This window comes from Theobroma cacao, chromosome 3, assembly GCF_053813885.1.
Source record: "Theobroma cacao isolate CCN51 chromosome 3, ASM5381388v1, whole genome shotgun sequence".
NCBI classification, from domain to species: Eukaryota; Viridiplantae; Streptophyta; class Magnoliopsida; order Malvales; family Malvaceae; genus Theobroma; species Theobroma cacao.
Genome location: NC_142641.1, coordinates 41,235,070 through 41,253,574, shown reverse-complemented (window position 1 = coordinate 41,253,574; position 18,505 = coordinate 41,235,070). Strand labels below are relative to the sequence as shown.

Below are 18,505 nucleotides of genomic sequence, written 5' to 3'. Positions count from 1 at the left end.
GTCAATGATGACTTTTGTACCATCATTTCGTACGAATCAACATTCTAAGAGATTAGTTTAAATTAATACATTATTAATTAATTAGTCTATTATATCTATTTTGAAATTCTCATTCACATTCCCATTCCCATTCTCTTTCCTAATCTTATCATAATTATATATAACAATACCAACTGTACTCTCTTAACCATTTATTAAATTAACTATTTTATCCTTAATTGATGATTTTCTTATTAAATTTGAATATTCATTAATTAATTTTTATTTATTTTTTTATTAACACTAAAGTCTGTATTAAAGTAAATTTTTCTTAATTGATAATTTAAAAAAAAATTAAGTATTGACTAATTTTTATTTATCTATTTTGTTATTAACCTTGAACTCTTTATTAAAGTAAAAAAATTTAATAAAATTTAAATTTAACTATATTGAAAACTAAACTCTTTTACTCTATTGAATTATTAAAAGGTTTAAATAATACGAAATTTACATAATTGGTGAGTTTCAATAGTTCAATGTCCAATTAAAGATACACGGTGGGTGCAAATATATATAGAGAAAGTTTCTTGATTAATAAATGATCTTTTCCTCTACACAGATGGTTTTTTTTTTATTTAAATTAAGCACCGGCTAAAGAAGAACACTTATATATAATTGAATCAACAGCTCCAACAAAGAGATTACAAGGGAGACCAAAAATAACTCGTTTAAAAGATTCAAAAAAACATCACAAACTATTTATTGCCAACATAAAAGATGTGTGGTAAACAGATTTTAGGGTTTGGTGAAATAGTTTTGGGTTGGTAAACCGATTTTAGGATTTGGATGTCTTTTTATAATTAATAAGATTTTACTCTATTATTATTTATAATTTATTAACTATTTAAAAAATTTAACTTTAAATCTAAATATATTTATTTTTAAAGTTCACGTACTTTCTCTTTTTTACTTCTATAATGTCAAATTTATTAATTAAATTTTAATTAGTTTTTATAGTATATTGTTTTTCATATAGGAAATTTTATTTTCGACATAAGATTAATTTAATTTCAGTGCTTTTTTTTATAAAAATGCTTCTTTTTTAATATATTTTTTATAGTTTATGTCCTTATACTTTAAATGTGATTTAATTTTTTATATTCTTGAATCATGACGTGCAAACTTATTATTTTCATTATTATAATTATGACGACATCTACGTATAAAATTATTCTTATAAAACACTTGTATGACAAAAATTAGTTATTTAAGAAAAAAAGTCTTCTAGGAGGTTACTGAAGAACGTAGATAATATACTCAACAATATGATTTATTTCTGTTTGTTCTTATCTTCTAAGCTTTTTTTGCTGCCTATTCCTTGGTCCTTGGTCATTTGTTCATTAATTATCCCTAATATTCTGTTTTGCTGGTAGCTTACATCTTAAATAATCCTTTAGTCAAATATACTAATATATATTTTAATGGAATTATAGACTATAACTATATATATATATAGAGTCAAGCAACTATTAGTCTCCATGTCATCATCAAGGATGTCACACAATCAGCCAATGCACACTATCTTTTAAGTAAATTTGCATGTTATTTTAGCTCATTTAATATTTAGATCAATATCTCTTGATGCGAACTAACTTTGCAAATGCACAAAAGTCCCTTCAAAAGTTTAAACTCCATTGATTTCTCTGTGCTCTTCCAGAATGGTTGAATGTAGGACTGGCACGTTTCCTTCAGTTTCAAGAAATGTCTTTCCTCACAACTCACAAGGTGAAAGCTCTATCTAGGTCAATGCATACCACATAAACAAAGGTAATAGATCAGGAATACAAAAACCTGTTCAAAGAGTCAAGTTTTGTTTGGAGAAGCATCCGAGGTGGCAGCTCCAAAAGCCCAAAGAGCTATCAGGTCCAATGAAGGATGATGCCTATATAAGACTTTGCCCTCGACATTTCTTTTGCGGAAACCAAAGAAATACGCTACAAACACAATGGGGCGTCTCCTGATTGCAATTAGCAGCTATAGAACTTCACTGATTTTGCTGGTCAACCTTTTCTTGATTCTAAATGGCCAAAACAGGTTTGCTGCTGCTGTCAACGCCGAAAGCAGAGTAAGTAGTTCTACTTCGGCAGAATCTCTTCTTTCATACTGAAAACATACAACTTACGCAGCTAAGTTTGCATAAATGGTAGGTTCACATAGTTTATATGGGTGAGAGGCAGCAAAATGATCCCAAGCTCATCACCGAGTTTCATCATGACCTGCTCGCAACAATTGTTGGAAGGTATAGTATGTCAATGCACTAAGGAGCAGGACGTCCAGCACTTGCCCAACAGAGAGGCTGAGAATTAATTACTTCGACATAGTTACTTTTATACATATATTAATATCGATAATTCTAAATGGTGGTATAAATTAAGTAACTATGTAAAATGCACAAGAAAAGTTTATTTGTTTATGTTGCTCAATTGTTTGTTAGAGGTCTAGAGGAAGGTACAGTCGAACCGTAGACCTTGACTTGTCATTGGGATTAAAGAAGGAGAAGCATGTCATATTAATAAGAAGAAAGGAGAAAAAAAAAACCCTTGAATATTAATTGTCTTAAGCAAATCAAGGCTTATAAGTTATAAATGTTCGCCTTCTCACTTTTTAGTGGCTATGTAACTGACAGGGATTTCAAGTCATTTTTAGCATACAAAGCAAAGTCATCTTTGACAATTAACATTTTACCTTGATAGAAAAAAAAAAATGACCATTTTATCATGAAGGAAGAAATTATCTGAGGTTATATGGATCGTAAAGAGGAACAAAGTATAAGCTGTACTCTGTAGGTTTTTAACCATGCATGTGTATCCATCTTGCGCTGAGCAAAAAAAAATGTATATCCATCCTGCAGCAAAGAGGCTGCCGTTGACTCCATGGTCTACACTTATAAACATGGCTTCTCAGGATTTGCAGCCAAGCTTACAGAATCTCAAGCCCAACAAATTTCAGGTATTTTTACATTCAAGAGTGCTTTCTGGTTGCATTGCATAGACAAAAAGCAAAAACAAGGTAAAATTTTATGGTCCTTACATTCTGTTCACCTGATATTGAGAGATAGCATAAGCTCAGGGTTTTTCCTGATGGAAACTAGATACCGGAAGAACATAGACTACGTTATGAACTTCATGCTCAAATATGCTCAAATATGTTCTAGTAACACTCTATTATTACGAATTATATGGTCAGAGCTACCTGAAGTTGTTCATGTCATACCAAATCGCTTTCACTCACTGCAAACAACAAGAACTTGGGATTACCTTGACATCTCTTCCTACTCTCCCTTCAATCTTCTACATGACACCGATATGGGTGATGGAATAATCATTGGTCTCTTGGACACAGGTCTTTGCCTCCTACATTCTCTTTCACTCAAAATCACATACACACACGTACACTAGTATGCATCGGCTATTTCCTTGACACCCCTTAAATGATGACAGGAGTATGGCCTGAATCGGTTGTATTCAATGATGAAGGGCTTGAGCCAATTCCAGCCCGGTGGAAAGGACTTTGTGAATCTGGTCAGCTCTTTAATGGTACCACAGATTGCAACAGAAAACTGATAGGCGCAAAGTATTTCATTGATGGTTTTCTGGCCGGAAACAATCAGCCATTCAACACTACTGATAACCCAGATTACATGTCTCCTAGAGATAGTTTTGGTCATGGCACACACACATCCACTATTGCTGGAGGTTCCTTTGTAGCTAATGCAAGCTACAAAGGCCTTGCCCTTGGAACATCAAGAGGCGGTGCACCCCGGGCTCGTATTGCCATGTACAAGGTTTGCTGGAATGTCCCCCAAGGGCAATGCTCATCTGCTGATATACTGAAAGCCTTTGATGAAGCCATACACGACGGGGTTGATGTGTTATCACTGTCACTTGGCACTCAAATTCCCCTGTTTGCAGAAGTTGATGAGCGTGATGGGATTGCCATTGGTTCATTCCATGCTGTAGCCAATGGTATTCCCGTTGTTTGTGCTGCTTCAAATTTTGGACCTGCTGCTCAAACAGTCCATAACACAGCACCCTGGATCATAACAGTAGCAGCAACCACCCTTGATCGGTCCTTTCCTACACCCATTATGCTTGGGAATAACGTAACCATACTGGTATAACTATTTCCCTCTGTTTATGCAACTGATAGGACTTCGTACATTATATAAAATTCTTTCTGAAAATCTTCTAATATGACCATCCTTCATTATAGTTTCTCAAGTTTACAAACTTTTGAATACTTTGACAAGATTAACTGCCTTTAGACATGCATAGAGCTGCTAATATGTTTTTTCCCCTTTTAATCAACGTGCTTGCTTTGAAGGGTCAAGCCTGGTATGCAGGAAAAGAGATTGGATTAACTGGTTTGGTTTATCCAGAGAACCCAGGACTGCGTCCTACATTAGCAGGGTAAGAGTTTTTTTACTGTATTTTCTTCTTCCCTTTCTCTTGCCTTTTTAAGAGAACATAATTTAAGAAATTAAGAAAGTGAGTCTGACGATCTATTTACTTGTGTCATGCCTTCTTTGTGCATTATGTCCAAAATGCATCAATTCAGAATATACATATCGATGGATGTCTTTCTCTTTCATTATATATATAATACCTATGAAGCGTATAACCCTTGTTTTTAACTTCACAAAGATTCCCCTTGCAGGGTATGTGAATCCCTTTCTTTCAACCATACTTCAGTTGATGGAAAGGTGGTTCTCTGCTTTACTACAGTGACCGGGAGAAGTGCAGTGTCAAGTGCTGTATCAGCTGTGAGAGCAGCTGGTGGTGTTGGGTTGATTGTAGCTAAGAATCCTGGTCATGTTATGGGTCCATGTGGAGACGACTTTCCATGTGTTGTGGTAGACTATGAGCTTGGCACTGAAATTCTATTCTACATTCGTTCTGCTAGGTATCATTAGCATCTTCAGTTCTTCACCACTATTATCAGCATAATTCCATAATCAACATTTTCTTTGCTGAAATATGAAGGTTGATATTTGGGTTCACAGGTCTCCCACGGTAAAAATAAGTCCTTCTAAAACACTAGTTGGGAAGCCTGCCTCAATTAAAGTTGCCACCTTTTCATCTAGAGGGCCCAGCTCCATCACTCCAGCCATTCTGAAGGTTTGAGTCTGTTTTCAATTTTTTGGCCTAAAAATGAATTCTATCACAGTAGCTTAATTCAAGGAATAAATGAATAGGCTGACAAGAAAATGTTCATTCATCAGATACTGAACGATTCTTGTCCATGTTAACTACAGCCAGATATAGCTGCTCCTGGTGTAAGTTTATTAGCAGCTAGTTCTCCCTTAGATCCCTTTATGAATGGTGGGTTTGCCCTTCATTCTGGAACATCAATGGCAGCTCCTGTCATATCAGGCATTATTGCGCTTCTCAAATCAAAACACCCCAATTGGTCCCCTGCTGCCATTAGATCAGCAATTGTAACGACAGGTATGTTTAGTGTATGTCTATAACCTTCCTGTTAATTAACCACTCTATTTCTCACGAAATACTAGAACTTGAATTTTAATGCTAAGCCATCTAGAAAGACCCCCAATTATTTTGTTTTAACCCTGTGAACTAATGACAACACTGAAATTGCAGCCTGGAAGAATGATCCATTAGGAGAACCTATCTTTGCTGAGGGGTCCCCTCGGAAACTAGCTGATCCATTTGATTTCGGTGGTGGCCTAGTGAACCCGAACAGAGCATCAAAACCCGGTCTTGTCTATGACATGGATACTGATGATTATGTGCATTACCTCTGTGCTGTGGGTTACAATAACTCAGCTATCTCAAAGCTTGTAGGGCAAGGCATTGCATGCCCAAGTGCCAAGCCCTCCGTTCTGGATGTGAACGTACCATCGATCACCATTCCAAACCTGAGAAACTCTGCTACCCTCACTAGAAGAGTCACAAATGTTGGCCCTCCCAATTCCACATACAAAGCACTGGTTGAACCTCCATTTGGCATAACCGTAACCGTAACGCCCAATATCCTAGTTTTCCACTCTACGGCTCAGGAGATCTCATATCAAGTTAGAGTCTCCACCTCCCACCAAGTAAATACAGGATACTATTTTGGCAGCCTAACCTGGACGGATGGAGTACACAACGTGGCCATTCCCATATCTGCAAGAACCCAGATTTTGCAAAATTATGCTGATGAAAATTAAAGACTTCCACAGTTCTATATTCATTTACAGAATGACTGTAAAATAATTAAGTAATCAAATGGAGAAATAAGGGGCGTACTGCTAAAGCCAAGTCTGATAGGTTTTCTGTCATGTGAAAGTGTAGACCAGTAAACCGTGGATTGAAAAGAAAATTTAATGTTCAATTATTTGTGAATTAAAAAAAAAACCATTTTCTTATTGCTTTGAGAGACACAGGTTGGATCACTATCTACTGTGGCATGATTTTACCCTCTTGGGCCTGACATTGGCTCCACGCATAAATAGGAGTTAGGAAGACAACTGCTCCGGACACAGAAACTGGGGTCGCTTACTCGCTAAGGGCATTTACCTGAATAGCAAATTACCCCATTATTCTAATTAACCTCACTTATTTGCAATGGAAATGCAAGAAAGGGGAGATTCGTCCGTCTATATCTTTATACTGGACACAATTCAAGTGCAAAAAAAAGTTGAATTTGGTCGCACTCGTTCATTCATTATTTGGCGTAATACTAAAGCTATCCAGAAGAAAATGGGGTCACTTAGGGCATTTATCTGAATAGTAAATTACCCATTTATTCTAATGAACCCTTTTGTAGCAATGCACTTGCAATTAAGGAAAGAATTCTTACGTATTTCTCTATGATGGACCAATTCAAATGCAATGAGTTGAACCAGTCTTCGCACTTGTTCATTAATTATTGGCATGCCAGTTAAAGCCATGCAACACCATACCTGCGTCACTCTGACTTAGGCGCACTTCAGCTTTCTACAGTAACAACTTGCCTTTGGCAGCCTTCACTTCACGTTCTGGTGGACTCGTACCCAATATAGTTGGCATTCACATACAAGTCCACTGTCATTCAACTTTCTTCAACCCCCACTCATGGCACCACTTCAGTTTGTCATCGTTCACATTCACATATGAGTCCACTCTCATTCAACTTTCTTCAACCCCCACTCATGGCACCACTTCAGTTTGTCATCCCTCTTTACACCTTTCATCATATGTATGGCTGAGACGCAGTAGTACCTTTTCCCTCTTAGCTTTGGTGCCTTTTTAGTTTAATTAAATAAAAATATGTAGTGTGACAGTAGAGAAACAGGGGGAAAAAGCTAGCAACGGCAAAAGCAACCACTTTGAAAATTGTGGGATTGGAATCTTCACGGCTGGTCTCCGAATAAAAAGGTGCTAAAATGATTGTGGACATTAATAGACAGAGTCCAACTGAGAAAGAAATAATAGAGAGAGTCCAACATCTGATCATTCATGGGAAGGTTATTAGCATTCATGGGAAGATTATCAGCTTCGCAGCACAAACATTACACAGATTTCAGAAACTTATAATTCTGCAATCAAAGTTGCTGCCCTTTGTGTGCATCAACCAGTAAAGTAGGGATGAAAAGCAGTAAGCTGAAAGTGAGCTCCACTTGGACACCACCTCCTTACGGCACACTTAAGTTGAATATCAATGGAGCAGCCAAAGGTAAACCCGGACCAGCTGGTATCGGTGGAGTTCTTAGGGACCACCAAGATGTCATAAAAGGTACTTTCTCCCACAACATTGGCATAAAAGATTCTAACTTTGCTGAATTTCAAGCCATTCACGAGGGCCTTAAATTTTTCCTTACCTCTCCATGGGCCTCCAACTCTGACTTGGAAGTTGAAAGCGATTCCCTTAACGCCATTCTCTGGACGAGAGACCATAGCAAAGTCCCTTGGCGTATGAAACTAATCTCCAATGCCATTGAAACTCTTTCTAAATCCATCAGGAAAGTCACCTTTAATCATATCAGCCGGGAGCTAAATAATAGCTGATGGTCTTGCTAAAGCTGGGGTTTTGAGAGCTGTTAACTTCAGTACCTTCCTTCAGCCGCCAGGAATGGATCCTTCCTCTGAAGCTTAGCAAGGACTATTTCTGATGCTTGCCAATCCTCGTATGTGAGGATGCTTTTGTTCTTTTGAAAACTGTTTAGCTTGTTATCTCTCTAAGAGACTTCATCAATAAATTTGCCTTTCAAAAAAAAAAAAAAGTAGGGATGGAAAGAACAGAGTCACTTAATTTTCAAAATTATATCTATGAGACTGTTCTTCATAGTATGGTAACTGAGAGCATCAACAAGCATCTATGGCCTACTGTACCAGCTAGCTGACGAATAGGAAAAGATAAAAGAAAAAAAGTAGATGAAGCGATCATTTCAACCTTTCAGGAAAGCTTTCCATATAAAAATGATAACGTCTCACACTACAGGAAAGTGATCAAATAAGATATGTTTCACATGTTATTCACGATTCTCAGTTCCTCATATTCTACACTGTGAATTCTTGCTCAAGCATCTTTCCCCTCTAAGCCATCAGTACCCACGATCATATATATTCTTGCTTTTCCGTTGATTAGGCATAAAGATTGTAGGTGGTCTAAAAGTATGTTCCCCTTGTTGTGTTGATGAAGCTTTGCCCGGGATGCAGGGATGGCTACCTTGTCAACCTTAAATCTTACCAATAATTTACATTGTAATAACTGAAAATCCCAAGGAACTGATAAAGCTCTTTCATCTTTCTGCGAAACGGTATGATGGATACTAAATTAAACTTGCTTATCGTTGTTGCTCTTGTTTCAATTCAATCTCATCTTCAATTTTTGCCCAAGTGTGTTGAGGCCGCCAAAAGTAATGTAAGTATATGTACGCAACTTCAAAATTTCAGGTCAAATGGTTTTTTTTTTTCACCTACTTCAATTCTGGTGCACTTAAATGCGATGTCACAGGTGCATATTGTGTACATGGGAGAGAAAAAGCATCAAGATCCAGCAACAACCAAAATGTCTCACCACAAAATGCTGTCCACCTTGCTCGGAAGGTATCATAATTACTCTCAAATTTCAACGGAAACAAAAGAATTTGCTCCTTTTTCTTATTGATAAATCAAGAATATTTTCTTTGTATTACAGCAAGGAAGCAGCAAAAAATTCAATGCTTTACAGCTATAAACATGGCTTTTCTGGGTTTGCAGCAAGGTTGACAGAATCTCAGGCAGAGGAAATTGCAGGTGTGTTTAAATTTCTTGCGGCAGTTTGTATTGGCTGCTTTGTTTTCTTTCAGCAGCTAAAACTTAAAAAGTTACCCTTATAAATTGCAGCATTTCCTGGTGTTGTCCATGTGATTCCTAATCGCATACACAGGCTTCATACAACCCGAAGCTGGGAATTCATGGGGCTAAAATATCATTCTTCAAAAAATCTTTTAACTCAGAGCAACATGGGTGAAGGAACTATAATTGGTGTAATAGACTCAGGTAATAAACCTCTGCATTAATAGAAGTCTTGAAAAAATAAAACAAAGGCCCCAAAACACGGATAAATTTGGAAACCGTGCTTGCAGGAGTCTGGCCAGAATCTGAGAGTTTCAATGATAGGGGCATGGGTCCAATTCCATCTCGTTGGAAAGGAACATGCCAAGAGGGACAGCTGTTCAACTCCTCAAATTGTAACAAGAAACTTATTGGAGCTCGCTGGTTCATCAAAGGAATCTTGGATCAAATCCAAACGCCCATTAATATAAGTAATGGAGAGGAGTTTCTATCAGCAAGAGATAATTCTGGGCATGGCACCCATACAGCTTCCACAGCAGCTGGTAATTTTGTACAAAACGCAAATTATGAAGGACTAGCTGCAGGTTTGGCCAGGGGAGGAGCTCCTCGAGCTCACTTGGCAGTTTATAAGGCTTGTTGGTCATTTGAAAGTGGAGGATGCACTGATGCTGATATTCTGAAAGCATTTGACAAAGCCATACAAGATGGAGTAGATATCCTATCCGTGTCCGTTGGCAATTCTATACCTTTGTACTCCTATGTGGATCAACGTAATTCGATTGCAATCGGTTCCTTCCATGCAACGGCAAAGGGCATTACCGTAGCTTGCTCAGCAGGGAATGATGGTCCGACGGCAATGACAATTGAGAACACTGCTCCCTGGATTATCAATGTTGCAGCTACTACCGTAGACAGGGCCTTCGCAACAGCCATTACACTTGGAAATAACCTCACTCTCTGGGTAAATGGTCATTAGCAGTAGATTAGTCAAACAATGCAATCCTTTATGAGCCCTTTTGTTGTTATTATCTTGTGTCTTTCAGGGGCAATCCGTTGACACTGGAATACATAACCATGGGTTCACTGGCATTACATTCTCTGATCGCATTGCCGCAAACTCCAGTGATGATTCAGCGTCAGACCTCTCTTTTGATGTTGCTGTATGAGTTTTATATTTATTTTTTCCTACATCCTGTGTGATATATTACTTCTTCCAGCCAGGACTGCCAACCAGGAAGTCTCAATGCAACGTTAGCAGCAGGAAAGATCATACTCTGTTTTGCACAATCAAGTATACAGGACATATCTTCTGCGGCAATTTCTGTGCTGGAAGCAGGAGGGGTTGGGCTTATTTTTGCACAGTACAGGAGTGATGGGCTTGGCTCGTGCCATCATATACCATGCATTAAAGTAGATTATGAAGTAGGGACACAGATACTTTCCTACATAAGAAAAGCAAGGTATGGATGAGTCAAGAAGGTGAAAACCAAATTTTAACATATAAATTTGTTTAACTTCTTCCATCTCTCAATTAAGGTCTCCAATTGCCAAGCTAAGTATTCCAAAGACAGTTATTGGGAAATGGATATATCCTAGAGTTGCAGACTTCTCAGCCAGAGGACCTAGTTCAATATCCCCAGCACTGCTGAAGGTATATGTAACAAACTATAAATTCCTATATCATTTCTAGACACAATGTAGTGAAATACTTTCTTGACCCTCGTTTAAATCATAACTGACTTCAAGAATTTGTTTGTTCCCCTGTAGTTCCTTCCCTCATTCTTCTTTGATTGTAAGATTTTAGTTTTATCTCCTAAACCCCATGTTTTTCTTGGTCAATCATGGTATAGCCTGACATTGCTGCACCAGGCGTGGACATCCTGGCAGCATATATTCCAGTTGGGAAGGAAAAAAGCAGTGGATATAAATTCATGTCAGGAACTTCCATGTCTTGCCCCCATGTTGCAGGCATAGCTGCTCTAATCAAATCTGTCCATAAGAATTGGTCTCCTGCCGCCATAAGATCAGCTCTAGTCACCACGGGTAAATCAATTAATTCTGCTTCCCATCTTTACATTTTCGTTTATTTTAAAGACAGAATCTTTTGACACCAAAAGTGTGACCATTAGTGCAAAACTGCAGCTTCCCAAACAAGAACAGATGGGTCAAATATAGCAGAGGAGGGCTCAACTCGTAAGGCAGCAGATCCATTTGATATAGGTGGTGGACTTGTAAATCCTAACAAGGCAGTTAATCCAGGGCTCATCTATGACGCCGGAATAGAGGATTACGTCCAGTTCCTTTGCGGTACTGGCTACAGCAGCAAGGCCGTCACAGGTTTAACCCAGACCCAAGTCAACTGCACCAAAAGCAGACTTAATGTGCTGAACCTCAACCTGCCGTCCATCACCATTCCAAACCTCAAAAGGAAAGTAACAGTGACGAGAGCGGTAACAAATGTCGGACCCGTTGATTCAGTGTATAGAGCCATAATGCAAGCTCCACAAGGCATAAAGTTGAAAGTAGAGCCCCAAATATTAAGCTTCAACAAAACCACCCAAATTCTACCCTTTAAAGTAACTTTCTTTTCGACTCGGAAAGTATCTGGTGATTACAGATTTGGGAGCCTGAGTTGGACAGATGGCAAGCATATTGTCAGGAGTCCTATATCAGTGCGAGCTATCTTGTTTGAATCATACGTGGATACTTAAGATTTAAGATGGCCTCAAGTCAAACTGTTGCTACTAAAAATAAAAATTGAGCAAATCAGCTTCAATTTTATGAAAAGAGCTTCTTGTGGCAGAACATACAGTGAACAATTGAACATGGAGCATATCGATTTAAACATTTCTTACATTCAAATTATTCATAGGACAATTAGCATGTTCTAACCAAGCTTACTGACCTTATTGTTCTTGTTCTATGCCGAAATGCCTTGCTGGATTCTACAGTATGGCCGACGGCCGTTAGAAACTAAAAAAAAAAAAAAAAACAAAAGGCAAAATCAATTACGATGAGAAATTAATTCAATTCAATGATGAACATTTAACAATCAAGCCGAGCCAGAAAAGACTAAGACATTATGCCAGAAATTGTAAGCCTATTGGTTGCAGCAGAGCAGGCATACATCCATCCATTTGCAAACAAATTATTAGCCTCCTAGAATTTTTCAATTCCGATTGTACTTCAAACCATTCTTGAGTCTTCTATCAAGTTAACATCAAGCTGCTGAATGAATATCTATTATATCTATTTCTTAATTCTCAAGAATTGCTGATAGATGGGGGTGTACTTACAGAAGACGTTTGCAATATTATAAACTAATTAAAGCATAGTCAACGTTTATCTAGGCTTGCTTTTAAAAACGTTAATGATTGATGATAGATGATAGATGGTAGATGATAGATATATACTTTAACCCCCATCAAAACGAGTAGCCATGTTGGCATGTCCTCAACTTTTAATTTTATCCCTTGCTTGGCTGGAAATATCATAGAGTGGTCCGGCCATGGCAGTATGTCACTTGAACCTCCCCACCCACTTGGAAGCACTATTATTCATGGCTTCTTTCAAAATATAAAAGAGATGATGATACATTTCTTGTTTTATTTTTAATCTTCCTACAAATTGTGGATCTTTCAAGAAACGTAACCTACTTAATTAACTATTGGGATTGAAGAAACGATATGTGACCTTGATATGATGGACTTGATAAAAATTTGGATTCTTTGCTGGTAACCCATATTTTCTAACGTTTTCAACGAAATTGTGATGGCTACTGTTTAATGGTAGCACAAAGGAATCTTTATTATTTATTTCCCTGAAATGAATATATCCAAAGAGAGAGAGAGAGAGAGAGAGAGAGAGGGAGGGGAGGAGATTCACAGATGCGGTGCAGCTGAGGAGATTTCAGAGCATCTTGTTCTTTGATAAAAGGAAAACAGGAATCCAAAACATATCACTTAGGTACCTTGTTCTTTCCTCTTTCTAACTATCTGAATGTTTTTTTACGATGAGTAGGTTATATCAGTTTAGCATCGTGTTAATAGCACGTCCATATTTAATATACCCATACGCATAGCACTAGCAGTTACGTTAAAACAAATTAAAAGGCTTAGTATGAACTGAAAGAAGAAAACACAGTCGCTGAAAATAACCATCGCTGCCCACCATTTCTTTGTGTGCGTCAGCTGTTTCCTGCTGTATTGGAGAGGAAGCCAGTGACAGGGACAATATAGTTACTGGGGTTTAACTCTTCCTTTTCCTTCTTCAATCAGTTCAATACAGATAAAATTCGTAGAACCATCATTTATGGCAAATGAAAATATTATCCTTTAGCAGTTTGGCGTATTACCCTTGCCGAAATACTTTATGCAAGTCGCAGCAGTGGGATCGCTCAGTTCATTAACATTACGAAATTTGAAGAAATCAACCATTGTAAAAAAAATTGAATGTGCCTTATAGACACCATATTTATCTAGGACTTAACTTATTTTATATTTGGTTTTTTTTTATTTTAATTGATCTTTAGGCCTTAAGAATGATAGGTTTATAATCCAACTGGAACATGAACGAAATGGATCAACATTGAATAAGGAAATAGCATTGGATTGCTAAGCCCACAAACAATAAAAGTAAGGCAAAAACACATAAACAAAGATCAAATAAAACAAAAAAAGAAAGCAAATCAAAATAAGAAAATTTGTCAAAAAAACAAAAAAAAAGAAGGGAAAATTAAAAGAAAAAAGATTAATTAAAAAAGGAAAAAATCAATGAAATCCCTAAAATCCTCTCATAAATCGAAAGATTTTATACCAAAAAACCCTCTCACGAAATAAAATAAAATCAAGGATTCACAACAAAATCAAGATTCTAAAAAAACACCTACAAAAACCCCAAAAAAACACAGCAACAAACAAGAAGAAAAAAGGAAAAAATTACACAAGACAAGTGAGCAAAAAAAGTGTTCTTGGGGGTTCTTTTTTTTTGAGTTTTGAAATTTTTAAATTTAGATCTAGGAATTTTAAGAAGGTTTTAGAGAAAACCAGGCCGATTAAAAGAAAGATCAGCTTGAAAGGGTTTTGGGGGTGAATTTTGGTGAGATTCACATCTGTGACAGGCGACTCACAGTGGAGAGTGCGACAACCGGAGTTTGGAAAAAAGGATTTTAGAGAGAGAGAGAGTGAGGGAGAGTATCAGCATTAGAGGGGGAAAATTTTGAAGAGAGTGGCTTAGGAGTTTTTCTTAGATAGGACTTTATACCTTAGTGAAATGACGTGGTTTTGATGATGGAGCATTTGGACTTTGGGTGGGTTGCCACGGGCCACTTTTGAATAAATCCATTTATCAGGCCTGCTTCTTTGAGTCATTAGATTGGTAAGTCGTCCAAGCCCATCTTGCTTAGATTCTTGGATATTTTATTGCAGCCCACTTGACAAAGCTTATTCCACTTAATTATTTAGTCCACTTACTAGGCATGGGCTTGAACCTTCATGATATTCCTTTTATTTATGTTCATGTTTATTTATTTATTTTATTTTGTTAATATAATAAAAATAAAATTTTGTTTTAGGTTATAATAAGGTTAGGATAAAATCCTTACAACCATAATTGGTAGAATAAAATTATAAAAATAAAAATAATAAAAATTTGTATTCATTTAAAAATGAATCTTTTAAATAGAATTTTTACGAAAAGTTGTAAGGAGAAATTTTTCTTAAAATTTTCAAAGCAAAAATAAGTATGTGACCTTACCATAAGGGTTGAGGGGTAATCTCATATATTTTTTTACCAAAAAAGGTTTATTTTTAAATAATTAATAAGAACATAAATAAATAAATACTTCAGATTTTGTAAATATAATTTCATAATGAATGTTTAATATAAAATACATGGAAGTCCTCCGATGATGGAATTTCCATCTCGAGAATGTTATAAAAGATAACTTTCTTAAAAATTTCTAAGTGAAAAAATCTTTCTAAATTTTATAAAAAAGATTGGGAAATTTAGGAAGAATTTTCAATATTAAAGAACATTTTATTTATAATAATGAATTGGATAAATAATTAAAAGAAATAAACTAAGATATCGAAATAAATTAATTTATTAAGGTTAAAGAGAAAACACATAATTAATTAGATGCCAGTTTGAATGAGCTTCCTCACACATAATTATATTTTAAAACCTAACCAGTTTTATAGACCAAAACTTGTTTTTTTTTATGAACTTACGTCAAGTCTAAGGATCAATCACATTTAAACAAAACAAATTGATGATGACTTCTTTTATATCAAGCGGCTGAATTTTAGGAGTCGTTTGTTATGACATGTTTGATGCTATAACAATAGATATTATGCTACGTTGGGTGCTTTTAATCATGAAGCATGCATTGATAAAACTTCGGAAAAAAAGACTAGGAAAAGAGAAAATAAGAAGGCGTGAAAATATTTGCATAATCGTTGGGAAGCTTGTGGATTTGAAATAAGATCATATTTTATAGTATAGTTCAGTTTAAGTTGATTTCTATCGCATAATTAGAAGTTTGACACAAAAATTCTGCATGATTCATGAACCTAAGTTGCCCGTCCAATCTATCCGGTCTGGATACAACGTGGATCTACACAAAGGACAAGTAACCTGACCCTCATTTACCCATGTATCAAGGCATTCCTTGTGAAACACGTGACAACACTTGCAAAGCACTCTGATCTCATCACTTTTCTCCATAGAATCCAAGCACACAGTGCAAACCGTCTTGTTCTCCACTTGCTCATCATCTCCAAATCTTCCGATGAAGGTGCCATACTCAAGGACCGGTAGGTTCTTCTTAATCATTGCTGTTACAACTTGGATTGGTACTGGAACTAGGGAGCCAGATCGACCGTCCATCAATAGAACATAAGCGTTACCATAAGTAGCAGAATAGTAATCTTCTTCTAGTTCTGGTTGTGGCTTGAGCAGACCCAGATGAGTGAATGCCTCTTTGAACAAGAACTTGAAGTAGTTGACGAGGTTTAGCAAGAAAATAGTAGGGGCAATGCATTTTTTCATCTTCATGGCAAGACACGGAGAGCGCTCTGCCTTCCGAGACGGAGACTGGAGAAAACAAGGAGCAGGTAGAAGGGTTGAAATAATCGAAGTGGTTATTTGTGTTTCTAGAAGAATTAGTTGGCCAGTTAAAGGAATAAAATGGCTGGGGAGGCAGCGATGGCTTTTTTTGCTTTGTCAGTATACTCCATTTGTTTTTACTCTAATGATGTACTTATCTATCCATAACATATTTAAAAGAAAGCCTCATGGACGTCCAAGTTTGCCCACGTTGTGACTTTCTTTGAATGAAACTTTGTCTGGGATATGTTTGGTATTATCTGATTTGTGAAAGCATGTGTGGTATTTTGCATTTTATGCCAACTAAAACTAATGCGTGCTTTAGCTATGATTTAATTGAGTCTTACTCTAGAAAACATCAACGAGCAAGAAAGCAAATAATAACCACTAAAAAAAAGGTCTTATTCTAAAATACATCAATAGACAAGAAAGCAAAGTCAAAACTACTCAAAAAATAGTCTTACTCTAAGAAACATCAACAAGCAAGAAAGCAAGTAAAAACCACTAAAAAAAAAGTCTAACTCCAAAAGTCTTACTCTAAAAAACATCAACAAGCAAGGAAGCAACGTAAAAACTACTCAAAAAAAAAAAAAAAAGGAAAACAGAGTCTTCAGCTACCTGTGAAGTTTGAATCTATCTAATCCATAAAAATCACCATCCATTAAAACTTAATCTAACACTTTTGGAAGAATAAAAACACGCAGATCAAAAATAACACATTAAATACAAAATAAATCAATATTTCTAGATTCAATTTAGCAAAGATTATTTATTTTTCATATTATTTATTGCAAAAGAAAAAAAACATGAATGCATAAAGAATACAAATAAAACTAAAATTAAATGAGAATTATTGACTTAAAATTACCTTATTCAATGGATAACTAGAGAGAGAAAGAAAAATATGTTTTTTTATTAGAGAGAGACGGATGATACGGATAGGATAGATTTTGAGGTTTTCATACAGCGTTTAAAGTGAAGAAGACCTTGCACTTTGAGAAGAATGGTGGCTATGTTTTTTTTAGAAAGAGAGGAAATTGGTGGTTGAGGGGAGGGAAAGAGAAGAAAAGAGGAAAGGGAAAGAAAGAAGGAGTCGATGTTATAAATGTTTAGGCAGGCGAAGGCAGTGACACCAGGGTCGAGTAAGGGAGAGAGGGTTTAGAGAAACGAGCTTGGTTGCTAGGGTTAATGGGAGAAGAAGAAGAAAAAAAGATAAAAGGCGTTGCTTGTTAGGGTTAGGTTAAATTTTATAAGAAAACGAAAATCACGTGGTTTATGGATACAAAAGGAAGAAAAAGAAGAGGTGGGTCGAATTCACCCAAACTTCAACCGATTCAGCTTTTGGCTTAGTTAATTTATTTTATTTATGTAATTTTTTATATATGAATTAAATATATGAAATTACTTTAAAAAATGGATAAGAATAAAAAAAATAAAAACTATTTTTTTGATAAGTAATAAAAAATAAAACAATTAATTGAATAAAATTAATAATGACTTGCTAAAATTATTGGGGGATACGAAAATTATTTTCACAATGTGGATTAATTCTAAATAATTATAAAGGCATAAGGTAAAAAAGTAGTAATTAAAATAGAAGATAATTTACAAAATTTCCTCATTAAAATTAAGAAAATTTTAATATGTGTAATTAATATTCATTTCATTTTGACTTTCAAAAAAAATAATCATTTTATTTTAATAATTTTATTATATAAATTATGTAACTTTTTTTTATTTGGCGACCCATATAAATTATGTAGTTTATGAATAAGGACTTTCAATATATTAAATTTTTTTAATTTTAATTTTATTTCACTATTAGAATTATCATAATTAGCAAAATATGATTATATTAATGCTAACATATATTAAGATATAAAAAATCAAATGTTTTTAAAAATTAAAAATTATTTAAATAAAAAATTTTACTTAGTAAGACATGGGAAAATATTTTTAGAATATTGATATTTTATAATAATTATCTTTAATTTATTACTATTACTATTATTTATAATTTTTTAAGTTTAAAATAACTCTTTTTTACTATTATTATTTTTATTTATAATATTATATAATTTAAAACTATTTTTTAT

At 35.4% G+C, this 18,505-nt stretch overlaps 2 protein-coding genes and 1 long non-coding RNA gene across 8 annotated transcripts; 2 read left to right on the top strand and 1 right to left on the bottom strand.

Moving 5' to 3' along the window:
• The first annotated feature begins 1,943 nt into the window (after nt 1–1,943).
• Nucleotides 1,944–6,409, top strand: LOC18605940 (subtilisin-like protease SBT3.4). Of its 2 annotated transcripts, XM_018116854.2 has the most exons (10): nt 1,944–2,104; nt 2,187–2,278; nt 2,891–2,988; nt 3,226–3,381; nt 3,480–4,153; nt 4,363–4,448; nt 4,696–4,941; nt 5,042–5,156; nt 5,294–5,486; nt 5,640–6,409. In XM_018116854.2, exons 1-10 carry the CDS (start codon nt 1,985–1,987, stop codon nt 6,209–6,211), a joined length of 2,352 nt encoding a protein of 783 aa, XP_017972343.2. In that variant the 5' UTR covers nt 1,944–1,984; the 3' UTR covers nt 6,212–6,409. The 2 variants fall into 2 exon arrangements, with proteins under 2 accessions (XP_017972343.2, XP_088661025.1); XM_088804899.1 differs by lacking the exons at nt 1,944–2,104; nt 2,187–2,278; nt 2,891–2,988; ... (2 more) ...; nt 4,363–4,448; nt 4,696–4,941 and having other exon boundaries at nt 5,046–5,156; nt 5,261–5,486.
• Nucleotides 6,410–7,405: 996 nt separating this feature from the next.
• LOC18605939 (subtilisin-like protease SBT3.6) lies at nt 7,406–12,089 on the top strand. 5 transcript variants are annotated; one of them, XM_088804871.1, is made up of 11 exons: nt 7,434–8,149; nt 8,665–8,886; nt 8,980–9,071; nt 9,163–9,260; nt 9,351–9,506; nt 9,593–10,263; nt 10,346–10,437; nt 10,520–10,762; nt 10,839–10,953; nt 11,153–11,345; nt 11,445–12,089. In XM_088804871.1, exons 2-11 carry the CDS (start codon nt 8,785–8,787, stop codon nt 12,011–12,013), a joined length of 2,331 nt encoding a protein of 776 aa, XP_088660997.1. In that variant the 5' UTR covers nt 7,434–8,149; nt 8,665–8,784; the 3' UTR covers nt 12,014–12,089. The 5 variants fall into 5 exon arrangements, 3 of the variants coding, with proteins under 3 accessions (XP_088660998.1, XP_088660997.1, XP_007039328.3); XR_016025441.1 differs by having other exon boundaries at nt 7,406–8,886; nt 11,172–11,345; nt 11,432–11,572; XR_016025440.1 differs by having other exon boundaries at nt 7,417–8,886; nt 11,172–11,345; nt 11,445–11,586.
• A 3,680-nt stretch (nt 12,090–15,769) lies between these two features.
• LOC18605938 (uncharacterized) lies at nt 15,770–17,631 on the bottom strand. The gene is made up of 2 exons (XR_016025172.1): nt 17,278–17,631; nt 15,770–16,397 (listed from the first exon to the last, which is right to left on the bottom strand). It is a non-coding gene; the product is annotated as an uncharacterized LOC18605938 (long non-coding RNA).
• Nucleotides 17,632–18,505: the final 874 nt, after the last annotated feature.

Coding starts and splice junctions, on each gene's coding strand:
- LOC18605940 (XM_018116854.2), top strand. CDS start 1,985: ATGGGGCGTCTCCTGATTGCAATTAGCAGCTATAGAACTTCACTGATT. Junction 2,279..2,890: donor CTCGCAACAATTGTTGGAAG/GTATAGTATGTC, acceptor TCCATCCTGCAG/CAAAGAGGCTGCCGTTGACT. Junction 4,942..5,041: donor TTCTACATTCGTTCTGCTAG/GTATCATTAGCA, acceptor TTGGGTTCACAG/GTCTCCCACGGTAAAAATAA.
- LOC18605939 (XM_088804871.1), top strand. CDS start 8,785: ATGATGGATACTAAATTAAACTTGCTTATCGTTGTTGCTCTTGTTTCA. Junction 9,507..9,592: donor AATTGGTGTAATAGACTCAG/GTAATAAACCTC, acceptor CCGTGCTTGCAG/GAGTCTGGCCAGAATCTGAG. Junction 10,763..10,838: donor TCCTACATAAGAAAAGCAAG/GTATGGATGAGT, acceptor CTCTCAATTAAG/GTCTCCAATTGCCAAGCTAA.